General features: G+C 39.9%; 1 protein-coding gene across 1 annotated transcript in view; it reads left to right on the forward strand.

Annotated features, from left to right (window-relative positions):
• ADAMTS18 (ADAM metallopeptidase with thrombospondin type 1 motif, 18) overlaps positions 1-22,660 on the forward strand; it is a 131,144-nt gene that overhangs the window by 53,523 nt on the left and 54,961 nt on the right. The window contains exons 6-11 of the mRNA XM_005862706.2: positions 10,525-10,807; positions 13,043-13,236; positions 13,494-13,577; positions 15,391-15,550; positions 16,918-17,023; positions 20,507-20,644. Coding sequence (XP_005862768.1) covers positions 10,525-10,807; positions 13,043-13,236; positions 13,494-13,577; positions 15,391-15,550; positions 16,918-17,023; positions 20,507-20,644 — 965 coding nt within the window. The remainder of the gene's footprint in view (positions 1-10,524; positions 10,808-13,042; positions 13,237-13,493; positions 13,578-15,390; positions 15,551-16,917; positions 17,024-20,506; positions 20,645-22,660) is intronic.

Here is a 22,660-nt window from a genome sequence, read left to right on the forward strand (position 1 = left end):
CTTCATCACATCTCTAACAGCTGGTTCTTGGCATGGCTTCCAGCTCCAGCTGTCTCTTTAAAAAATGAGTGCTGTCAGTTCCAAGGTGGGCAGGGCAAGGTAGGGTGGAGGGCTTGACATAACCCATCAGCACTACAGAAACAAGTATAAACATATGTCTTCCTGATGCTGTGCATCCGCAGGCCGCAGCCTTGGGGATGCAGGAGCACCATTTATTTCAAAGCTGGTTGCTCCAGTATCTTGCAAGTATCACAGACACGGTTCATGCAGCTCCAGCTGAGTCGCTGGGCCCGTGTCAGCTGTTCCTCCCAGAAAATCACTGTTTTCAGCAAGTGTATGTTAAGCATCAACTATGTACATTCCTTTCTGTCCAAACTCAGGGACCAAGTAAATGTGGACAGTGAGAATTGAAATAGCAGGAGACACCAATAATGTAGTGATTATTGATTATCAGATAGCAAGGAGTTAGAGTTTTCATAGCAAACAATACTAAACTTATATGAAAATGTTCACCATAATTGATCCACTACGGAGTTACTTTATTTCTTTTTTCTTTTCTTTTTCAACTAGAGGCCCGGTGCACAACATTCGTGCACTGGGGGAGTGGAGAGGGTCCCTCAGCCTGGCCTGTGACCTCTTGCAGTCTGGGACCCCTCGGGGGAATGTAAGCCTCCCCTGAGGGGTCCTTAGTGCTGCCACAGAGCCTCTCCCACCACCGCTGCTGTGCTCGCCAGCCATGAGCCCAGCTTCTGGCTGAGCTGCACTCCCCTGTGGAAGCGCACTGACCACCAGGGGTCAGCTCCTGCTTTGAGCGTCTGCCCCCTGGTGGTCAGTGCGCATCATAGTGACTGATGGTTCTGCTGTTGAGTCGATTTGCATATTAGGGTTTTATTATATAGGATTACAGTTTGCATTCAATGTTATTTTATAGTAGTTTCAAGTATACAGCATTGTGGTTACACTTTAAAAAGTGTTCCTCCCAATATTTCCAGTACCCACCTGACACCATACATAGTTATTACAATATTACTAACTATATTCCCTATGCTATACTTTACATCCCCATGACTGTTTTGTAACTACCAATTTGTACTTCTTAATCCCTTCACCTTTTTCACCCAATTCCCCCAACCTCTCTCCTCTCTGGCAACCATCAATCTGTTCTCTGTGTCTACAAGTCTGTTCCAATTTTGTTTATTTTGTTCTTTAGGTTCACATGTAAGTGAAATCATATGGCATTTGTCTTTCTCTGAATGACTTATTTCACTTAATATAATATCCTCTAGGTCCATCCATACTGTCTCAGATGGTAAGATCTTATTCTTTTTTTTTCATGGCTGAGTAATAGTCCATTGTGTATGTGTACCACAGCATTTTTCACCCATTCTTCTATTGATTGGCACTTGGGTTGCTTTTATATCTTGGCTATTGTAAACAATGCTGCAATGAACATAGGAGTCCATATATTCTTTCAAATTAGGAATTTGCATTTTTTTAGATATATACTGAGAAGTGAAATCACTGGGTCATAAGGCAGTTTCCTTTTTTGAGGACCCTCCATACTGTTTTCCATAGTGGTTGCACCAATCAGCATTCCCACCAATAGTGTGCAAGGGTTCCCTTTTCTCCACATCCTCACCAGCATTTGTTGTTTGTTGATTTATTGATGATAGTCATTCTAACAGGTGTGAGGTGATATCTCATTGAGTTTTTAATTTGCATTTCTATGGTGAGGAGTGACATTGAGCATTCTTTCTATTGGCCATCAGAATGTCCTTTTGGGGGAAGTTTCTATTCAGATCCTATCTATTTTATAATTGGATTGTTTTTTTCTAGTTTTTAGGTATATAAGTTCTTTATACATTTTGAATATTAACCCCTTATCTAATGTATCATTAGCAAAAATCTTCTCCCATTAGGTAGGCTGTCCTTTGGTTTTGTTAATGGTTCCTTTTCTGTGTAAAAACTTTTTAATTTGATGTAGTCCCATTTGTTTTTCTTTTGTTTCCCTTGCCTGATGAGATATAGCAGGGAAAAAAATATTGCTAAAAGAAATGTCAGATTTTACTGCCTATGTTTTTTTCTAGGAGTTTTATGGTTTTGAGTCTTACATTGAAGTCTTTAATCTATTTTAAGTTTACTCTTATATATGGGTTAATAAGGTGGTCTAGTTTCTTTCTTTCTTTCTTTCTTTCTTTCTTTCTTTCTTTCTTTCTTTCTTTCTTTCTTTCTTTTTTTTTTTTGCTTGTATCTGTTCAATTTTCCCAGCACCATTTATTGAAGAGACTGTCTTTACCTCATTGTATGCTCTTGCCTTCTTTGTCAAATATTAATTGACCATCTAGGTGTGGGTTTATTTCTGGGCTTTCTATTCTGTTCCATTGATCTACATGACTTTTTATGCTAGTGCCATGCTGTTGGGATTACTATGGCCTTATAGTATAGTTTGATACCAGATAGTATGGTACCTCCAACATGTTCTTTTTTCTCAAGTTTACTAAGGCTGCTTAGGGTCTTTTGTGGTTCTATATAAATTTTTGGATTATTTTTTCTAGTTCTGTAAAATATGCCACTGGTATTTTGATAGGAATTGTATTGAATCTATAGATAGCTTTCGGTAGTATGGACGTTTTTGTGATGTTCATTCTTCCTATTTATTAGCACAGCATATGCTTCCATTTATTTGTATATGGAGAGTTTAGATTTCCATACTTGAATACCTATATGTATAATAATTAGGCTCTTTAAAATGAAATGTGAAGCAAAGATGGCATAGTAAGAATTGACAAAGTGGATTGAATCTGTAGATAGCTTTCGGTAGTATGGATGTTTTTGTGATGTTCATTCTTCCTATTTATTAGCACAGCATATGCTTCCATTTATTTGTATATGGAGAGTTTAGATTTCCATACTTGAATACCTATATGTATAATAATTAGGCTCTTTAAAATGAAATGTGAAGCAAAGATGGCATAGTAAGAATTGACAAAGTGGATGTTAGCTAATGTGTGTTCATTATATAATTTTCTAGTCTTGCCTAAATTTTTTGACATATTTCACGATAATACCAAGCACAATAAAAAGTGTCAAATTAGTTTATTCTTCACTGTTACAGGAAGCAAAGAGTTCCTACAACCTGAGTCCAGCCAGTTTTCTATAACATAGATTGTTTCTTATGGCTTTTCCCTTCAAAACCTTCTGCTGTTCCTCACTGTACAAGAGTTTGAATATTATCCTCAGAGGTGGTCTGCCCTGACTTTGTACTCCCATAGGATTCTGTATGTTTCCTCATTCACTCAGGATGATTTCAGTGTCATGCCAATGCTATCTGAGTACCAAGGGCACACTATCGCCACTTTGCAGGGATTTACATTACAATGAGGGAGGATGAAAGACCCCTTTGATGAGTGCTGTGGCAAAGTACAGACTAGTAAAGAAGCCTATGCAGGGGCATGTAAATCAGAATGATGAATCAGGAAAGGACTTAATGTATCTCCCATAGTAGATGTGTCCTTAAGTATTGACATCAATGTCTTGCTTGTTCTTATGTCTCCCTCCGTACCAAGCACATTGCCTTACGTCTAGCTCATTCCACAAATATTTACAGAGCATCTACCATGTGCCAAACACTGAGTATATGAAAATGAGCAACGTAGACAAAAGCCCAAGGTTTTATGGAGCGAGTAGGCGCAATGGACAATAAGCAAACAGTTACATGATGCACCGGTAATAATGATAAGGGTTCTATAGACAAATAAAGCTGACACATGGAGAAGACAAGGTTTGCTGTGTGTATAGGGTGGTTTGAAGAGGTGGCCTTTGAGCAAAAATCTAAACACAGCGATGTATCTAGGGAAAGAACATTCTATTCTAGACCAGCGATTCTCAACCTTTTTAATCTCATGGTACATGTAACTAATTAATAAAATTCCTCAGCATACCAAACGTATATTTTTTGTCAATCTCACAGAAAATAATTTTGATTCATTCACACTGGACAGTTATTGTCACTTTTTTATTTGACAATCTAAGGGAAAAGAGGTCAGTGCCCTGACTAAATAGTCAGGGATTGCATGTTTTAAACATCCTTGTGACACACAGATTGAAAATCACTGTTCTAGACACAGAAAACAGCAATCACAAAGGTCCTGGGGCAGGAGTGTGGCTGTCCTGTTGATGGAACAGCGATGGAGCAGGTGTACCTAGAGCCCAGTCTAAAGGGATAGAGGATGGGTCCAGAGGCGACCAGGCACTGGACTTAGGTTGACCTGGACTGCAATGTTGTTTGAAATCCCTGTTTCTTGTTCTGGCACTCAGCGTGTAATAATACCGTGTGAATAATACACTCTGCAAAGTGGTGCTTTAGAGAAACGACTTTGGAGCCCGAGAGGGTAGGCATTGCCCACAGGGAGATGAAGGAGGGGGCCAGTGCTTTCCTCTACGACCGGGCGATACATGACACACTGGAATCAGAACACAGGGAAGGACAGAGTTAGGGGCCCAAGGGATCAACTGCACGTTTAAAATTGTCAACATTGTTTAACCACATAATACTGCATTTGGTAGGATGTTACTTGGAGGAAATGGAAATTTGAGATTGGGAGAACAAATTCGGATTCTCAAATTGACATGAAAAAACACAGCTCTGATGGATGTGAGTTATGACTGTCTCCTCCCAGACTTTTAGCATGCACACCCCCTTCCCCAGGACATCGACGTGACACGTGAGGAAGGAGGACCGTTATTAGCAGACACAGCACCAAAGCCTGGAATGATCCGGGGGGAAAGGCTGGCTGCATGGACCCATGTGAAGTTCGTGCAAAGTCTGGTTTCTATTAAATCCAGACGTGCTAGCTCTCTCGTCTTGGTCCCTCACAATTAACCAACAGCCATGATGGCCGTCATGTGTTTTCCAAATGGAGTCCTTCCTTTGAAATGATCCGATCTAAAGGAAAGTCTGGAGCAAAGAGGGCTGTGTGACACAAGACTGTCCAATAGCCCCTTCCTCAGTCTTCCCTCCATGAGAAAGTCCTCGTGACCAAGCTGCTGGTCCGGGCCATGCAGCTCTGACATCGGGCCTCATTGATGATCAGGGCCTAATAAGCTATTGGAGGAGCAGAGAAGTCGGGGTGTCACTTATCACTCTCCCGAAGATGTGTGGAGTACCTCTGACACACAGGAGGACATGCCTTGGCTGTTGCCAAGCAGAGTAGCCCAGCCGTGCCCTGTAAGTACTTGCAATGCAATAGAAGGGAGGAAACCCCAGAGCATTGCAGGCTGCACCTGAACTAGCTTGGGAACGTGCAGGAAGGCACACATCCCAGGTGAGCCAGCTGTCGCCAGATCCAGGGAGAAGCTTTCTCAGTGACACTACGGGACACCCTCCCTTTGGTGTGAACACTGAGAGGGGAAGCCAAAGGGATGACTCTGATTTTAGCATCCCTGGACCGCAGCCTTCATTTCTAGACTCTCTCAGTTCTTGTTCCATATGAAGTGGCAGTAAAAGGTAGTAGGCACTTAGGTTAAGCCAGCCCAGAAGTGTTTTGTTCTTATCCTCTCTGGAGCCTTTCTTGTCTTTTTTCAGCATTACTGGAGTATAACTGACAAAGCTGTAAGATATGGAAAGCCTATAATGTGATGATTTGACTACCTGTACATTATGCAAAGATTTTCCCCCATCGAGTTAATGATCACATTCTTTCACCTCATATTATGTGCCTTTAAAAAAAAAAACTTTCACGAATACATTCAAGTTCTCTTTTAGTAAATTTTAGTTATGCAATACAGTGTTCCTGGAACTTTTCCTGAATCCTAATGGGATGCGTGTTTATGGGTGAAGAAAGGCTGTGTGATAGAGAAAGTTTAATAAGAGAGCTTATCAAATAGGACTATTGTGAGAGGCAGGTGCGATTTCTCAGACAATGTTGCGCACGCGCAGTGTCTGGTAGAAAACAGTAAACAACTCCTTCAGGCAGGGCAGTGAGGAAGGTGGGGAGAAAAGGAGAGAGAATCTGTCAGTCATGATTAAACGACTTGGATTCGTTTATAAATGTGAAACCACAGATTTTGACTGCTTATAAAAACTTTATTTAAGAGCATTTGTGGATTTAAGTTTTTTAAAATTAATACTGAAATTTATACAATACGCTATGGTAAACATGCCAACCCCTTTGATATTAATACATTGTTTTAAAAATAAAAAGAGCTTCTTATAAGCATATGGCCTTCTGAGGAGGGGCACAGCCAGGCACTGGACAGAATCGGCTCACACCCCTCCACCCCATGCTGAGTTGCCAGCCACTGCATGTTGGTCTCATGAGATTTGGGCTGTTGAAGTCATTAAGTAGTTCTTTCAATAGAAATATCGTTAATTGGCCAAATAAATAAGTTTCATCACTGTGTTATTAATATCGCTTAAGAGCCACTAGCATGGCATGATCTATACCCACACAGACAGTTTGTAGTTACAGTGCTTTGAAGAAGGGACCGAGAATATGCATCTTTGTGTCAGTAGCATAAACCATTGCATATGGCCAGAACCGTGCTGGCCGATCATTGTTTGGAGACCAAATTGGTTAAGTCTGAGTGAAAGAAAGGGATAATTTGTTTTGAGCCTAGTGCAGTGTTTGAAGAAGGAGCTAGGAAAGAGGGGAGAAGCCAATCATTTCTAAGAACTTCTGAAGCAAGATTTTTGGACTATTTTTTCCCCTAATCCATCACTATCAGTGTGACTCAGAAAGACACAGAGACTGAGAGTGCATGAAGACGCTACCTTCTACCTGCCTAAGCTGAGGTCAGAGGTCACCTGGATAAACACCTCTGCCAGTGATGCAGCCTCATGAACCCCGGGCAGAGTGCTCAGTGAGCATCGGTGGAACAGCCTCAGAGTGATCTGCCCAGGTGCTCACTGGCAGGAGGTGGGCCTGTACCTGTCCCATCGAAACTGATGGCTGGCATCAGAGAGCTCTAGTCCAGAGGTCGCCAACCTTTCGGACCTCACGGACCACCAGTGGTCCACGGACCACCCGTTGGCGACCGCTGCTCTAGTCCATGGTCATGGTGCATTCTGCCATCTTCTCCAAAAAGTCCACTTCACTTTTTTCTCCCAGCAGTAACCACCCATTTATCTCTTTAAGGCAAATCAGAAGTATTCTTTCCCCCCAGGATGCTGCCTCCTTTAGGGGAGGGCAGGTGGGTAAGAGATTGGGCCTTCAGAGTGGACAAAAGCTAGATTTAAACATTTTGACCCATGAATATTATGGTTCCAAATAGGGTTAAGAGGCACAGTCTAGCAATTTCCTTTCCTTTCTCATTCCCATCAAAACCAACCAACAAACAAATCAAAACTAAAACAGATTCTTTGGGTTAAGCAACTCTCCCAGGTTAAAAAAAAAAGTTTATTATCTCTCCTCTATCATTATCTTCAGTTACATTTGCAAGAATTTCGTTCATATGCCTCTTTTTTTGTTCTAGCCAGTTTTGCTCAGTGGCTAGAGCATCAGCCTGCTAACTGAAGGTTCCCGGATTTGATTCCGATCGAGGACACATACCTCGGTTGCACACTCGATTCCCAGCCCTGGTCAGGGCTCATGTGGGAGGCAAATTAGTAATCTGCGTCTCTCTCACATCGATGTTTCTCTCTCACTGTCTCCCCCCCCCTTCCACTCTCTCTAAATATCAACAGAAAAATATCCTCGGGTGAGGATTAACAACAACAACAAAAAAGTCACGTCTCTTTTCAGGTCTTAAAACCTTGTCTGGTCTTTTCACTATTTCTCTCAATAAACAGAAAGAACACTTACGCCACGTCCCAGAATTTCAGGTCCAGTTGAAGGGGGACATTATAAAACAAACACACTGTTAGAAAAGGGCACGACTTCTCTGCTTTGTTCCCTCAAATAATCAAATGTAATAATGATAACAGTAATAAACATGTACTGAGTGTTTTCTCTGTGCCGAGCACTGTTCTTAGCACTTAAAAGTACTAACTCTGAAAATTCTCTAAGGGAAGTGCAATTACTATTCCCATTTTACAAATCAGGGACTTGAGTCCCTCAGAGGTTTATGAACTTCCCCAGGAGATAAGGAAAGGACAGAAGGGGCGCTTGGCTCTTGCCGACTGAAAACACTCTGTGGCTCTTATTAGCTGCCCGACCCCCCCTCACCAGGCTGGGAAGAACTGGGGGATGCTGACAGCCTCTGATTAAATGTGGACTGACTGGGCTCTTGAGCAAAGGGCTGCTGGTCCGGTGGACATGCCCGTCCTCAGCAAAGCAGCCCATCGCCGCCCACTCTCAGATCAGTGTCCCCCTCCTCCGCACCCTCTCCGTCATCGTCTCATAGAACCCTGCTCTTTTTCTTCATGCTTCACACACAGGAACAGTTCGTAGCCCATTGGTGATCTTCGTTTAATTCCTTCTCCCCCCATCTCATCAGAAGCCCTGGGAGGGCACCGATCCCTTCAGAGCACCGTGAGTGTTCAGTAACTGAGAATGCTTCATTCACACATTCCACAAGCGCACTCACAGGTCTCTCCTTTTGGAGGTACCGGGTTTAGATACTTGAACTATACCGTGTATTTATTTGGTGACACTCCGTGTTTTCAAACTAAACCCCCCAGAGAATGTTTTCTTCTTTAAGAGCCAACACTGTCAAACCCTAGTTTTCTTAGAAAGAATTGTTCTAGCTGTTGTCCTTGTCACTCCAAACTGAAAAACAGTGGGCTGTGTGGGCCCCGTGTGTTTGTCCCAATATAGGATGACAATTGTGTTATTTTTTTTATTGCTTTCTCAAAATGGAAGTTTTCTCTCTGCATTTGAGTTGCCTATCATTCTCCTGAAACGAAGGAAAAAAAAAAAAAAGCTTTCAAACTGGTTTGTCCAGTTAAGGCACTTAAAGGGTTTAAGCCTTTGATATGAGTTTAACCAAGTTAGGAAGTTACTAAGGCTGGAGGGCTTTCAAGAATAATTCACTTTTTTTTTTTTTCAAAAACAGTTGAATCTGTTCACTCTGTTGGAGACTGTAAATGGTGCCCCTTGCAATGGTGCAGCTTGAAGAGGTGAGGGTCCTATTCAGGGCCCTGTCCAGCGGAGATTGGCTCACAGGGTAGCTGCGAGTTTAAAGAAGGGACTGATTCAAACTCTGGCTTCCCACCTGTGACTTGGGCAGAGTTCATGGTTTCTATGAACTTGAACATGCCATTCCCCTGCTCTGGTTTCTCCATCTGTGAAGGGAGGGGGTGCTGGCACCCCTTTAGGATCCCCCGCACTCTGAGTTTCTTTAACTCACTTATCCAACAAATATTAGCAGCCAATCAATATTTATTACCTGTAAATGTGTGGCACACACCGGGGTGCCAGCGCGGCGCCTGCCCTTTGTAAGTGCGTACCTTGAAACTGTACATCAGAGGTGGTGGGGAGAAGGTGCCTTTTGTTTGTTTCCTTCACTGAAGATAGACTAAAGCACGCAGTCTGTGGCCTGAGATCACTTGGACAGGGGGGAGGGTAGTTTTAAACAGGGTCCTGAGTATTTAAGCTAAGACATAAGCGATGAGCCAAGCCAGTTGGAGGGAGAAGATGGCAGTGAAAGAAGTGTGTGCAAACTCCCTTACGCGTGTGTAGGGGAGGAAAAGTCATTTTCTCTTTATCCCTTATTCACCTAAGAAATAAAAAGCCAAAGTGAGAGGCCACAGGTGTTTATTTAATTTCATAGAATTGCAGTCTCAGGGCACAGATTCAGGCAGAAACCCAAGCTGTGCCCTGATTACAGGGTGAGGACAAGGGGTTTTGTGAGACATGCAAGGGAAATGTTTGCATGAATGAAGGAACGATTTCTACTGGTGCTAACAAGTGGAGTAACTCACTGTTTAGCTATATGTGCTGATTGCTGATTCTATCTTCAGAGAGTCCACAATCACAGTGCTTGTGGTCAGGATGTCTGCTTTCCTGTTAGTTTTGCAAACAATTATGTCGTCTAAGACAATGTGGCTTCGGCTCAGTCCAGAGGTTATGTTGTCTACTTCAAACTTTCCGAAGGTTCAAGGAGCAAGACATGCAAGCAGTTCCTCTGGGCTGACTTCTGGCTCTATTATGCCAACTTTTCACACCTTCTAGGTTCTTGGCTGAGATACGCCTGTAATAAAACAGACTTAAGGTAGTGGCTTGGGCCAGTTCCAGGAGTTACTCAGTTTTCCTGAGTATCTCCCATGTAGAGAGGAACGTATACATGTCATTAAACATGTTTGTTTTTCTCCTGTTAATTTGTTTTTTTTATTACAGGGGGGTTCTCAGCCAAGAACCTGGAAGGAAAGAGGGAAAATTATTCTTCCTTTCCCATAGTGCCGGTATTAGCTTTCCCACTTACTATCTTAGCCTCGGTTTCCTCATCTGTAAAATGGGAGTGATAAGAGTTGCAAGTAAAATGAGAAGATACGCGCATGCATTTAGCACAGTGCCTGCACCACAGGAAGTGGCCAATAAGCAGTTGCTGGAATCATTGATGTTTTCTTTGTATTTGGCTTTTCAGTCAGGTCTAATAAGGACACGAAAAAATGAATTCCTCATCTCGCCATTACCTCAGCTACTGGCCCAGGAACACAACTACAGCTCACCTGCAGGCCACCATCCTCACGTACTGTACAAAAGGACCGCCGAGGAGACGGTCCAGCGTTACCATGGCAACCCAGGCTCCAGCCAGATTTATCCTGGTCATACCCTCAGTCACACTCCCCACACGTACCAGAGTCAAGAAAGAGAGCATCACCATCGAAGGTCGCAAAAGCAGCATTTTTGTGGACGACGCAAGAAATGTATGTAAGGAAACTTTTTCTTGTTCTGTTCTTATGTGGGCGCTCGATAGGCTTTGTTGAGTGCCATTGGGTGTGCTGACTTTGCAGATTAAGATGGGGTTACACTGAGCGCCCCCAGAATTTAGTCTTGGGGATGGAGCAGACATCACCCTGTCAGGCAAACACTAGGTGATCAGTTCTCAATTTTTTTCAGATAAACTAGGAAAGATTTTTACATGCTTTTTTTGTCATTCTTTTAGCATCTCCTACATTTTAGTCACAGGCTCTACTGTTATCTCTGTACTCATGAGAAAAGCACCCAGTCTTCCAATAACTAAAGAAACCAGAGGTGAATCCTCAGGGATGGTTGGTGTTCCTTTTGAAGATTTGAAGGAGAAACTTCCCAGGAAATAAGAACATTAGCACCTGAGTGGAATTAGCTGGACCTGTGGGCATGTTTGTTGACCCAGGCACAGCCTTCTGCATTTTCTAGACCAGCAGTGCCAGTAGAAATATAAGGCCAGCCCCAAATGTAATTTTAAATGTCCTAAGAGGCACATCTTTTAAATTTAAAAATGGTTAAATTAATGTTGATAATATAGATTTAAAAATATATTTCATTTAACCCAATATACACAAAATATCATGTTAATATGTCATCAATGTGACAAACTACATTTTTAAATGTTAAGTTTTGGAAATCTAGTATTTAGTTTGCACTGAGAGCACAGTTTCAAGTGAGATGATAAACTCTCATCAGAAACACTCAATCTATATTTAGGTTTCATAACATTTAAGGTTGAAAAAGTAGATTTACATACATTCAAGTTGTTCCACACATGCTTGAGCTTTTTAATAACTGAATCAAGTATTGCTTTTTAAATACAACTTTACATTAAATTAAACTTAACATTGACTTCCTCCATTGTCACCACATTTCAAAGGCAAGTAGCTGGACAGGCAGCCAGGTGATGGTCCCACCCCTGGAGAAGGGGAGCTCCGATGGCTGAGGTCTTGATTGGGAGCTATAATGAAAGGCCGTGTTTTTACCATCTTAATTGGTTTTTGCATTTGGAGTGGTACGGACACACTCTCTTTTAGAGACATCTCCTTGGCATGGGTCTACAGTAATAGTCGTATTGATCATTGTAAAGATATTCACAGTGGCAGTGAGAGATGAGAACTAAACTCAAGGTCACCCATCAACATGGCCAACCTGAGTTTTTAAATCTGCCTCTAACTGGTTTGTTCCTTTAATTTCACGCCGTGGAAAGAGGACGTCACTATTGTAACTATACCAGTTGTTAAAGCACTAAAATAATTCCATATTCGTTTACATAGTGACTGGGCTTTCAAATGCCCTTTTCCTTCCCAGCCACCCTGGGACTACAGGGGCCATGCCTGGCCCAACAGGCCCATTCAGGGCTCTGCGCAAAGGCCATGGCCAGCGTCCATTCTGTTGAGGTGGTGCCCACGCTTTCCCTGTTACAAAATATTTATACTTTCAAATATCAACCTGACTCTGCTGTTCCCCTATAACTAAGTCAATATCAGGCAAGAGACCTGATTTGACCACTTATTTTGTGCTACATTAAAGTTCATGTTGATGAAACAGAGTATAAGACATGGGCAGTATTCTACAGGATATACGTTTCTAATTTTATTTAGAAAGTAATATATAAAGTGTTATGAATTCAGACGCAAAGAATGATACCTATTTCTGCAGTTTTTAAACACTAAAATAAATTAGCACTTTCTGTTTTTAAAGACTACGCTCACAAAATTGATTTTTCTTGACCCCCTAGAATTGTATCTTTTCTTTTACTTGTTAGAGCATTTTCATTTATTGAATCCATCCATCCACCCACCTATCCATCCATCCATCCATCCAAACTTCTATTGAATGAATCTTTTTCTTTTTACTTACCAGATGAAGACTTTATTTTATTTTATTTTATTTTAAATTTTTATTGTTGGAGTATTACTGCTGCCTTTATAATTCTCTTTTTGTCTTTATCCCTTGGCATTTTAATTATGATGTGTCTCTGTGTCCATGGGTTATGCATACAAGTGAATGAATTGCTCTTGACCACAAACTTGGTGCAGAGCCTCAGGACAGGCACTGATGGCATCATAGATGAGTGAAGTGTTGGTTACAGAGTCCTTCTCCTCCCCTGGTTTAGATGTCTGCCTATCTCTGTACTACCAAATGCTCTGTACTGATATCCCTTCCAAATGCTCTTCTGTTCATTGTAGATGCCCCCAAGCCTCCCACAGGGGACACCTATCTCAGGTTTGATGAATACGGGAGCACAGGGAGACCCAGAAGATCAGCTGGGAAGTCACAAAAGGGCCTAAACGTGGAAACCCTGGTGGTAGCAGACAAGAAAATGGTGGAAAAGCACGGCAAGGCGAACGTCACCACGTACATCCTCACAGTCATGAACATGGTAAGCGGGGCTGTCGGGCTCCAGCCCTCCTGGCTCTCTGCGACAGCTAGAAAGCAGAGAATCCCCGCTATGGGTTGACTAGAGGATGCAGCCGTGTGTTTTTCTTGAGAGAAAAAAAAAGTGTTGAAATTGGCTTCATTGTACATATATTTGGTAAAACTAAAGCCTTTATACATATAAATATTACTAATTGGTTTCCCACCACCTCAGTTCTGGAAACTTTCAGATTTTGTTTTTGACTTTGCATGTTCCAACAGGTTTCCAGCCTATTTAAAGACGGGACCATTGGAAGTGATATAAACATTGTTGTGGTGAGCCTCATTCTTCTGGAACAAGAACCTGTAAGTGGCAAACTTCATTTATTTCTTCACTCAGGATACACTTATTAAGTATCTGCTATGTGCCAATCTTGTACTTACTGGTCATTAGAAATTTGAATTTGAAACTATGCTGATCCTACTCTCAAGGAAAGTATAGTCTAATAGGGTTGTACAGTCAAATAGCTAAAACATTACAAAATAAGTATCTGCATATATATATAGTATATATGCATATATAATGACAAAATATGATTAACTATGCATATATAATATGAATACAAATGTAAAATATAAATTATATACAAAAATATAAATATTACGCAGGCTTCATAAGGAAGGTGCATTTGGTAATAGATTTAAGGGTAAATTGGATTTTGCAAGTTGGATAGGCTGGGTAATAGCAGGTATATGCAAAAGGATATTTTGAAAATAAGTCATCAGAAAATTTTTGTAGTAAACCTACTGTCTCCGCAGCACCATCTTGGGTACTATAGAGAATAAACAAGGAATATGCAGCTGCCCTGATTGATTACAGTGAGGTGCAAGGGAAAGGCCTGGGGTAAATGATACAATCAGAACACATAGTCAAGTGTTAAATGGCACGACACTCACTGCTTTGTAGTAGTTTGATGTTAACGCTGTATTTTTCTCAGTTGGGGATTACCAATTAAACAGACTATTTTTAAAGTCTCCTGTGTCTTTTTATCTTTATCTCTAGCCCCAATAATGAACATGGAAGGCAGGGAGTCAGAGACAAAAGGAAAATAAATCTAATTGCCCAGGTGTGTAGAGCTACAGAGGTTAACAACTTGTCAAATGATTCTTGGAATTTTAGGAAGGAAGAAATGGTGTGTGCTGTTTGAGAGACACTTTTGTCTTTAACCTTCCACTTACACCTTCCTCAAGGACATTGAAGCCCCAGCATCCTAATTCACTCAGAATTGAATATCTATAAGAACCCTCAAATTGACTCAAGTCAATAATTTAAACAAACATTTCGATTAAAAATTATTATTTAAAAAAAATACATTTTTATTGACTTTTAGAAAGAGAAGAAGAGAGATAAAGAGAGAAAAACATCCATCGGCTGCCTCCTGCACACTTTCTACTGGGGATTGAGGCTGAAACCGGGCATATGCCCTGACCAGGAACCTAACGAGTGACCTCTTGGTTCATGGGTCATTGCTCAACCACTGAGCCACGCCAGCCAGGCAAAAAAAAAGTATTTTAAGGGTAGATTCTATCTTACCCTTTAGAACCTTGTAATTATTTGTTTCTGCATTCTTTCAATGAGCTTTCATTTGACTGGTTGGTTGGTTGGTTGGTTGGTTGGTTGGTTGATTGATTGATGGTAACCTCTGATATGCCAAGCCCTTTCTTGGAAATGTTGATATAGGAGTAACTGAGCTATACTCAACTACGTTTCTCATGTTCTATTGAGGAGGCATTGAACTTTGTCACATTAATTTACAATTATATTCTAAAAGTTTTAATACTTTTGTAAAGGTGGAACCAGCAAGAGATGAACAAGGGTGTTGCTAACCAATGTCAGGTTCCTTGTTGTAGAAATATAATTGACCATAAACTACACTACTGAAACTGTGTAGTTACTTTAAATATTGTGAGCACTTACCTGAAGTAGATTTTAGGCGTTTTTCTTCTTTCTTTCTTTTTTTTTTAACCAATTGTCACCAACCTTAGCTCAAGTTTTTTCCTCTACTGACCTTTCTCCCTAGAAACATTCTGTTTCTGTGTTTGCCTGTAGAAATGGAATGATTCAACGTTCTCATCTCTGTGACAAATTCACACTCTGATTTGTGTGGGTTTCCCATAGGGAGGATTATTGATCAACCATCATGCAGACCAGTCTTTGAATAGTTTTTGTCAGTGGCAGTCTGCCCTCATTGGAAAGAATGGCAAGAGGCATGACCATGCCATCTTACTCACGGGATTTGACATTTGTTCCTGGAAGAATGAACCATGTGACACTTTAGGTATGGTATGAACAGATGCTTCCCACACACCTCTGGTAGCTGAAAACACAGTATGGAATCTTTCTATTGGGTGGGTGGCCCTTATGATCGTTAATAAGGAGACCTCATACTTAAATGGTGGAGTGTCCTCACCGTACCCTCTTGTGAGTATTGTTCTATTTAACTGAGCTCAGTCCAGAAGGGGGAGCCCACTTCCTTTATTCCTTTCTGTGTTTTTCTTTTTAACTCTATGGAGGCTCATTGAGGCATGAGATGAATTATTTAACTAGAGAAGCCGTGGTTTATTCCATAAGCATCATGACTGCAGAGCTGGGTGGCTGAAGAGAATGTGATTGGTCTCCATGGTACTGAACTGTGCTTCTTGGTAGCAGTGTGTCCTTTAGGAAGTTAGTTGAGCTTTGAAGGAATCAGCCCTCCTATATTTGTACAAGACAGTGAGTGAGCACTAAAGCTTCTACATCTGTACTATGTTTTCTAGTGTATTCTATTGCATATAGTAGGGATTCAACAATTTGTTTAATGAATTGATGGTCATCTAGATCAATATTGATGGTGATGGTGGTGGTGGCGATGGTGCCATCCATGATGCATGCCTGTGCATTAGGCCCCCGGTGATCTCACACCCTGACTGTAAGGTGGGCACAGTCCATTCACAAGTGTGCGTTTAACACTAACTGGGTACGTAGCCCTGCTCTACTGGTTATGAGGACTCAAAACTTGGGAGAAACCAAAATCGTGTAGTTTAAGATACAATCAAGGACTGGCTGGAATGATTTTATAACTGTTCTCAGAAGGAACTAGTTTTTGGAAACAGGAATATTTATCACATTATAGTGAGCAGGAGAAAAATGAATTTAATCTATTCACATTGTTTAGGCATTTTCATGTTATATGCTTTAGAAATAGGCCAGAATGTGTGTTCTCTTAGAAAACAAATCTTGAGCTTTGATGCTAATACTACTGTTAAGTGAGCATTTTGCATTGGTTTAGGGATCATTTCATCAGCTCCTCTGACCCAAATAATAAACTTAGATAAGGCATATAAATGTTCTGTGACTTACTGTCCTATATATAAAATGAGAATTACAATATTCAACTTCAAAGTGTTGTTAGGAGGATCAATTGATGATAATATCTTTAGAAGAAAGAAAATATTAAACACTACATTCATGTGTTTGGACAGGAGAGAGAACCATATTAGTGTTTTCCTGCAAAAAAACCCCCACAAAAACAAACAAAAAACCCCCACAAATTAATGAATTCATTAAACTAAAACTATGCAGAACATTTGGAGCACATAAGAAATGATGAGGTATCTGTATGGTGTATTCCCTTTGGACTAACATTTGAAACTGATCTTTCAATAGGGTTTGCCCCCATCAGTGGAATGTGCAGTAAGTACCGAAGTTGTACCATCAATGAGGACACGGGGCTTGGCCTGGCCTTCACCATCGCTCATGAGTCAGGGCACAAGTAAGTGACTTTATATGGAAACGGTGATTCATTGACATTCCCCTAATGATTATTATTGATATAAGTAGAATACTTAGGATAAGTCTGTGTAAAGCTGAGAATACTGCCTGACTGGATGAAGGGCTCAATAAAGGCCATTGTGGATGCTGCGCTTTTTAAACAACAGCATTTAGTAACCACATTACATTCTGCAAAAATTAACTTCGGGTTGTCTAATAAATCCTCTGGCAACTTAGGCATTTGTTTATATTCTTTCATGTTTTACTGAAGATACTTTGAGTTTATTATAATAAGGAAATAATGATGGAGACATGTAAATTCTCCAAAGTAATGGCATGTTAATTGTTTAAAAACTTTTGATGCATTTTCTAGATATTCTCTTAGTGGCATCATTGCAGGCACTTTTGTGAGAATATAGTTAGGAATGAGGAATCAGAAACCTAAGAGAAATGAGATGGATGTATTTTACAAGGCATATGATCTAGTGTGGATACAATTCTACAGAGAATTTTTAAACATTATTTGAGCAACAGCATCTACATTGGGATAAGCATACTGCTTTGCAAAATGACTATTTCAAGGGCAAACTCTTTGGATGTATGAGTTTAAGCTTGTGTGTGTGTGTGTGTGTGTGTGTGTGTGTGTGTGTGTGTGTGTATGTGTGCCTTATATTTGACATTTATATTGAATGCCCATTTTCAGAACTTAAATTAATTTCTGACTTAAAAATAAAAGCAAATGTCATCTATTCCACAACTATAATTTATATTTGATATTTTGGTGTTAGTCTCTCATGAGCTAAATTTATTATCTCTAGGAAATTTGAATCCTGACCATACCGTTATCTAATAATTTCCTAGAATTTTATGTATATACACAACTGCTTTCATAGCAAGATATGAATGAACCAATTTTACCATGAATGGCGGTGGTGCAAAAATGTCCATTAGGCACAAGACCCCTTTGTACAGAGCAGGAAATAAAATATCTGTGAATGTCAAATGTATATCTAAATTTGTTTCACCAACACGAAGTCCAAATTAACAGGTCTCTCACTTTTCAAAATACTGGCCATTAAAAACTTGACTCATTCTTGGTTATGAGTTAAAGTAACCAAAATTGAAATCCAACATTTTAGTAAGGAAAAACAAAGACATTCTCCAGATGGGGTGAGGAGAGAATGGTCAGAATTAGAAGAAAGAACAGATATAAAATAAAATATACATACTCACGTTCTAAAATAGCCTTATAGGGGTAAATTTTGAAACAGACATTTCATGAGATTTTGATATGCCTTTTGACATGTGCTACGGAAAATGTATATTATTCTCTAAAATGCTGTTAAATCAAAATAAATTAGAAAAGTTAACATTTTAAAGTTCAAAATTCAATTCAAACTTGATTTTATTATGTTCATAAAACTCCAGTGAAATGCTAATTTAATTACCATTTCCACTTTAAATAAAGACTTTCATCTCTCCTCACCCATTCCCATCTGTCTGATTTTTACCCTTTCCTCTGGTTTTGATATATGAATTTCCTTCTGGTTTTGACTTTCACAAATACGTTTAGAAAGGAGTGTCTCCCAGACTAACTCCCTTAGTCTCCTGGTTCAGTATAAAGAAGAGTTGAATTGGGCAAAGCTGAGTAGGAGAAAATGCTTTCTCCGAGTATTTGTTGAAGAAATAATACCTATTTGTAACAAAACAAAACAAAGACAAAAACTATTTGTGAATCTGCCACCTATAAATAGCGGGGCATTCCCTGATCCTGTCACGGTGCACAGCCATCTGGGGTTACCTGCCTGGTCAATTGAGAGGAATGTTAGAAAAACGGCTAGTTTTAGACGTGAGTTACAATGGAATCCCACTTATGGTTGTAACATAATTATCTATTTACATTACATTGTAATATGTTATCTGGTAGAGGCTACCTTCAAAGGATAACTACATAAATAAGATTATATCGGAAGAACGTGTTTATTTCCACAGGAATCCTATCTGCTTCATAAAAATATGTTTTTTTCAGAGGCAAATTATGCTCCTTTAGATATTTTTGTTTTGCTTTATTTTTTAATATATTTTTATTGATTTCAGAGAGGAAGGAAGAGGGAGAGAGAGATAGAAACATCAATGATGAGAGAGAACCATCAATAGGCTGCCCCCTGCTCGCCCCTTACTGGGGATCGAGCCCACAACCCAGGCATGTGCCCTTGACCGGAATCAAACCTGGGACCCTTCAATCCGCAGGCTGGCATTCTACTCACTGAGCCAAACCAGCTAAGGCCAAATTATGCTCCTTTAAATAATTAGGTTAAGAACAATCTAAGTTAATGATAAAGTTGATATCTGTCTATTATCTGCCTCTCTAGAAGAACCCAAAAAGCTTCCTGGTGAACTGAGTTTTTTAGAGATGATTAAAGACAGTTATTCTCCTATCCTCTACCACTTTAATATGGCCTGAAGTAAGCACTTTGTGGTGTGTGTATTACACATGGGTTTGTACATCACTGTCACATTTATTCTCCCAGTCAGGAGATTTAGGAACCATGTAGGTGTAATGTGCATGATTTATAGGGAGTAAACCACCTAAAATTATTTTTACTCTGTAATTGCTAGAACCTTCTGTGTAAAATGGGACAAATCAAAGTTTTCTCATAAAATGCACTCAAAAGAAGTCTTTTATATGCCTTCAATAGACAGGTTCAGCCACTAATTTGTAAAGAAGTTTATGATTTAATTATGACCAGAGTTTGCGATTTCAGCTAATAAATGGGTCACCATTACAAGTTTGTGTCACACTAGCTGTATGCATGAACAGCCCACAGCTTTCTATCAGCTTCTCTCTGTACCTACCTCCTACTCACGCTAAACTTTCTTACCAAAGTTCCACAGTTGGTGGCAAGAAATTTTGCTATTTCAATAAAAAATAATTTGACTCCCTCTTCACTTCAGTTTAGCTTAAAAAATCTTGACCAAAAAATTTTCCCCCTTAAAATTCGTAGCAGGCATACCATTCTTTGATTTTTTTGCGGCCAAGACATACTATAACAAAGCTGTCAGCATTCTTTAAAATTTTCTCCATGAATTTCACAACACTTTATGTAGTAATTCATTTTTGTATTTCCATTTTCTTATAATCTTTTCTTTTGAAATATATTTTTATTGATTTCAGAGGGGAAGGAAGAGGGAGAGAGAGAGAGAAACGTCAGTGATGAGAGAGAATCATTGATCGGCTACCTCCTGCACTCCCCACACTGGGGATCGAGCCCACAACACGGGCGTGTGCCTTGACCAGGAATTGAACTATGACATCCTAGTTTATAGGTTGGTGCTCAACACTGAGCAACACGGGGCTGGGCTTGTCTTACAACCTTGATCACTCTCTCTCCCTTGGGCTCCTTGATTCTTAGGGCACCATTTTTCTCCGCTGATTATAATCAGGGAAGTGGTTGTTCACAGAAGGCTTTGTTGTTTGCTTCAGCTTCGGCATGGTTCACGATGGAGAAGGCAACCCCTGCAGGAAGGCTGAAGGCAATATCATGTCTCCCACACTGACCGGAAACAATGGGGTATTTTCATGGTCTTCATGCAGCCGGCAATATCTCAAGAAATTCCTTAGGTAAGACAGGCCCAAGCAGGGCTGCTCCCAGGTTTGGAGCGGTGCCAACACACAGTGTTCAAGAAGTGTGACAACAAATGTGCAGTGGGAATATCTTCTGACCCCCAATGAACAGAAAGGCTGACACATTCCGATGACGATGATGGTGGTGGTGATGATGATGATGATATTGTCATTGTTGAAAAAACACATTAAAGGCCTAATACTGTGCTATATGCTCTCCACACGATGTCTCATTCAATCCTCACAGCAATCCTATTATTTCCTCATTCTAGAGCTGAGGAAATGGAGGATAATTGTGTTGCCTAAGGTTCTCCATCTGCTAAGTTACAGACATAAAACCCACACTTACGTCTAATAGGAATCCAAGATCTGTGCTTGTAACTATTTCTTCTTATGACCTCCAGAGATTGCTAGATGTATGGGCTTTTCACTGTGACTAATTATTTTAATCTGATTAATCAATTTGGTTGTAAGAGTATTAAAACACACTAAAATGGTGTGCATGATATTAATGAATGGAGATTGCCTTGATTGGCTATTTTGTTTGGAATGGTTGAGAGCTAGTTCTATGTCCAAACGATATCCAAAGGGGATGATAGCTATGTAAAATTTATTTTATAACTAAGAACTCTTATATTACATTAATAAAGTGTGAATTACAAAGGTAGCACTACTTGATTCATATTAAATGATGAACCCAAAGTTGAAACTCTCTGAAGTTTCCTTTAATTTTATTTAGCAATAATATATATTTGACTATTTGACCATTGTAACAGCACTATATAGTTATATGCATGTAGCTATCTATATCTTATTAATCTGTTGACTCTAAGAACTCTCAGGTTCTAATCCCATCTCCCTTTGACCAGATGTTAGGGAAACTAAACATTTCTTTGGGAACTGATATTGATGCAGTAGTCTCCCCTTCTCTGTGGTTTTAGATATGTATGTTCAATCATAGTCCAAAAATAATAAATGGAAAATTCCAGAAATAAACAAATTAGAAGTTTTAAATTGCTCCTCATTCTGAGTAATGTGATGGAATCCACTCCCTCCCACTCGGGATGTGAATCATCCCTTTGTCCAGCATTTCACACCATATACGCTACCTACCCCTTCATCATTTAGTAGCTGTCTTAGTCATCATGAGCTATCAGAGAATGTGAGAGTTCACATTCACATAACTTTTATTACAAAATATTATTATAGGTGTTCTATTTTTATTACTAGTTATTGTTAATCTGTATGGTGCCTACTGCATAAACTTTATTATATGTACATATGTACAGGAAAAAGCATAGTATACATGTACTGGTGTACTATGATTTTTCAGTACTATCCCCATTTTCCGGCATCCACTGGAGGTCTTGGAGCACATCTCAAAGAAACGGGGAGACTACTGCACTTTTTTTGACCTGTACCACTGCATATTATTTACAAATATTTATAGGTTTAGCAATAGATACAGCACAGGCAAAGCTGATTAAATGTTGATGTCTAACAAATGCCGTCCCAAAAGATAGCGAGAAATTGACAAACCTTTGGCTCACAATAAGCTTTGTCACATAGATTTTCTTTTTAGTCTTAAGTCTATGATTTGGTGCCTGAAATTATCTTTTCTACCTCATGTGAGAATAGATATTATACATCAAGGTCAACTTAATATACGGGGGGGGGGGGGCGCAAAAGAAAGTTTATAGTTTATATGAAAAATAATACAATAATTAATAATAATACAAGAATAAACTCTGTTTGGGGTATTCGCAACTATAACCTACTTTTGCCCCACCCTGTAGATAGAATTTCCATTATCTATGTGAAACAGTTAAATGCTTTTGGATGATAATAGCAGCAGCAGCTGCTAACTTTGAACACTTAACTTTGCTGTGTTAAGCGCTTTCCTTTTTCTTGTTTGATCTGTGGGACGATGTTTATGGGAGTCCTGTCATAAAGGAGATGTCCGAGAGTTGCATGGCTGACCAGGACCCCCATCTGTCTGACTCCAAGGTCACA

Source organism: Myotis brandtii, unplaced genomic scaffold (assembly GCF_000412655.1).
Source record: "Myotis brandtii unplaced genomic scaffold, ASM41265v1 scaffold165, whole genome shotgun sequence".
In the NCBI taxonomy this organism is placed as follows: domain Eukaryota; kingdom Metazoa; phylum Chordata; class Mammalia; order Chiroptera; family Vespertilionidae; genus Myotis; species Myotis brandtii.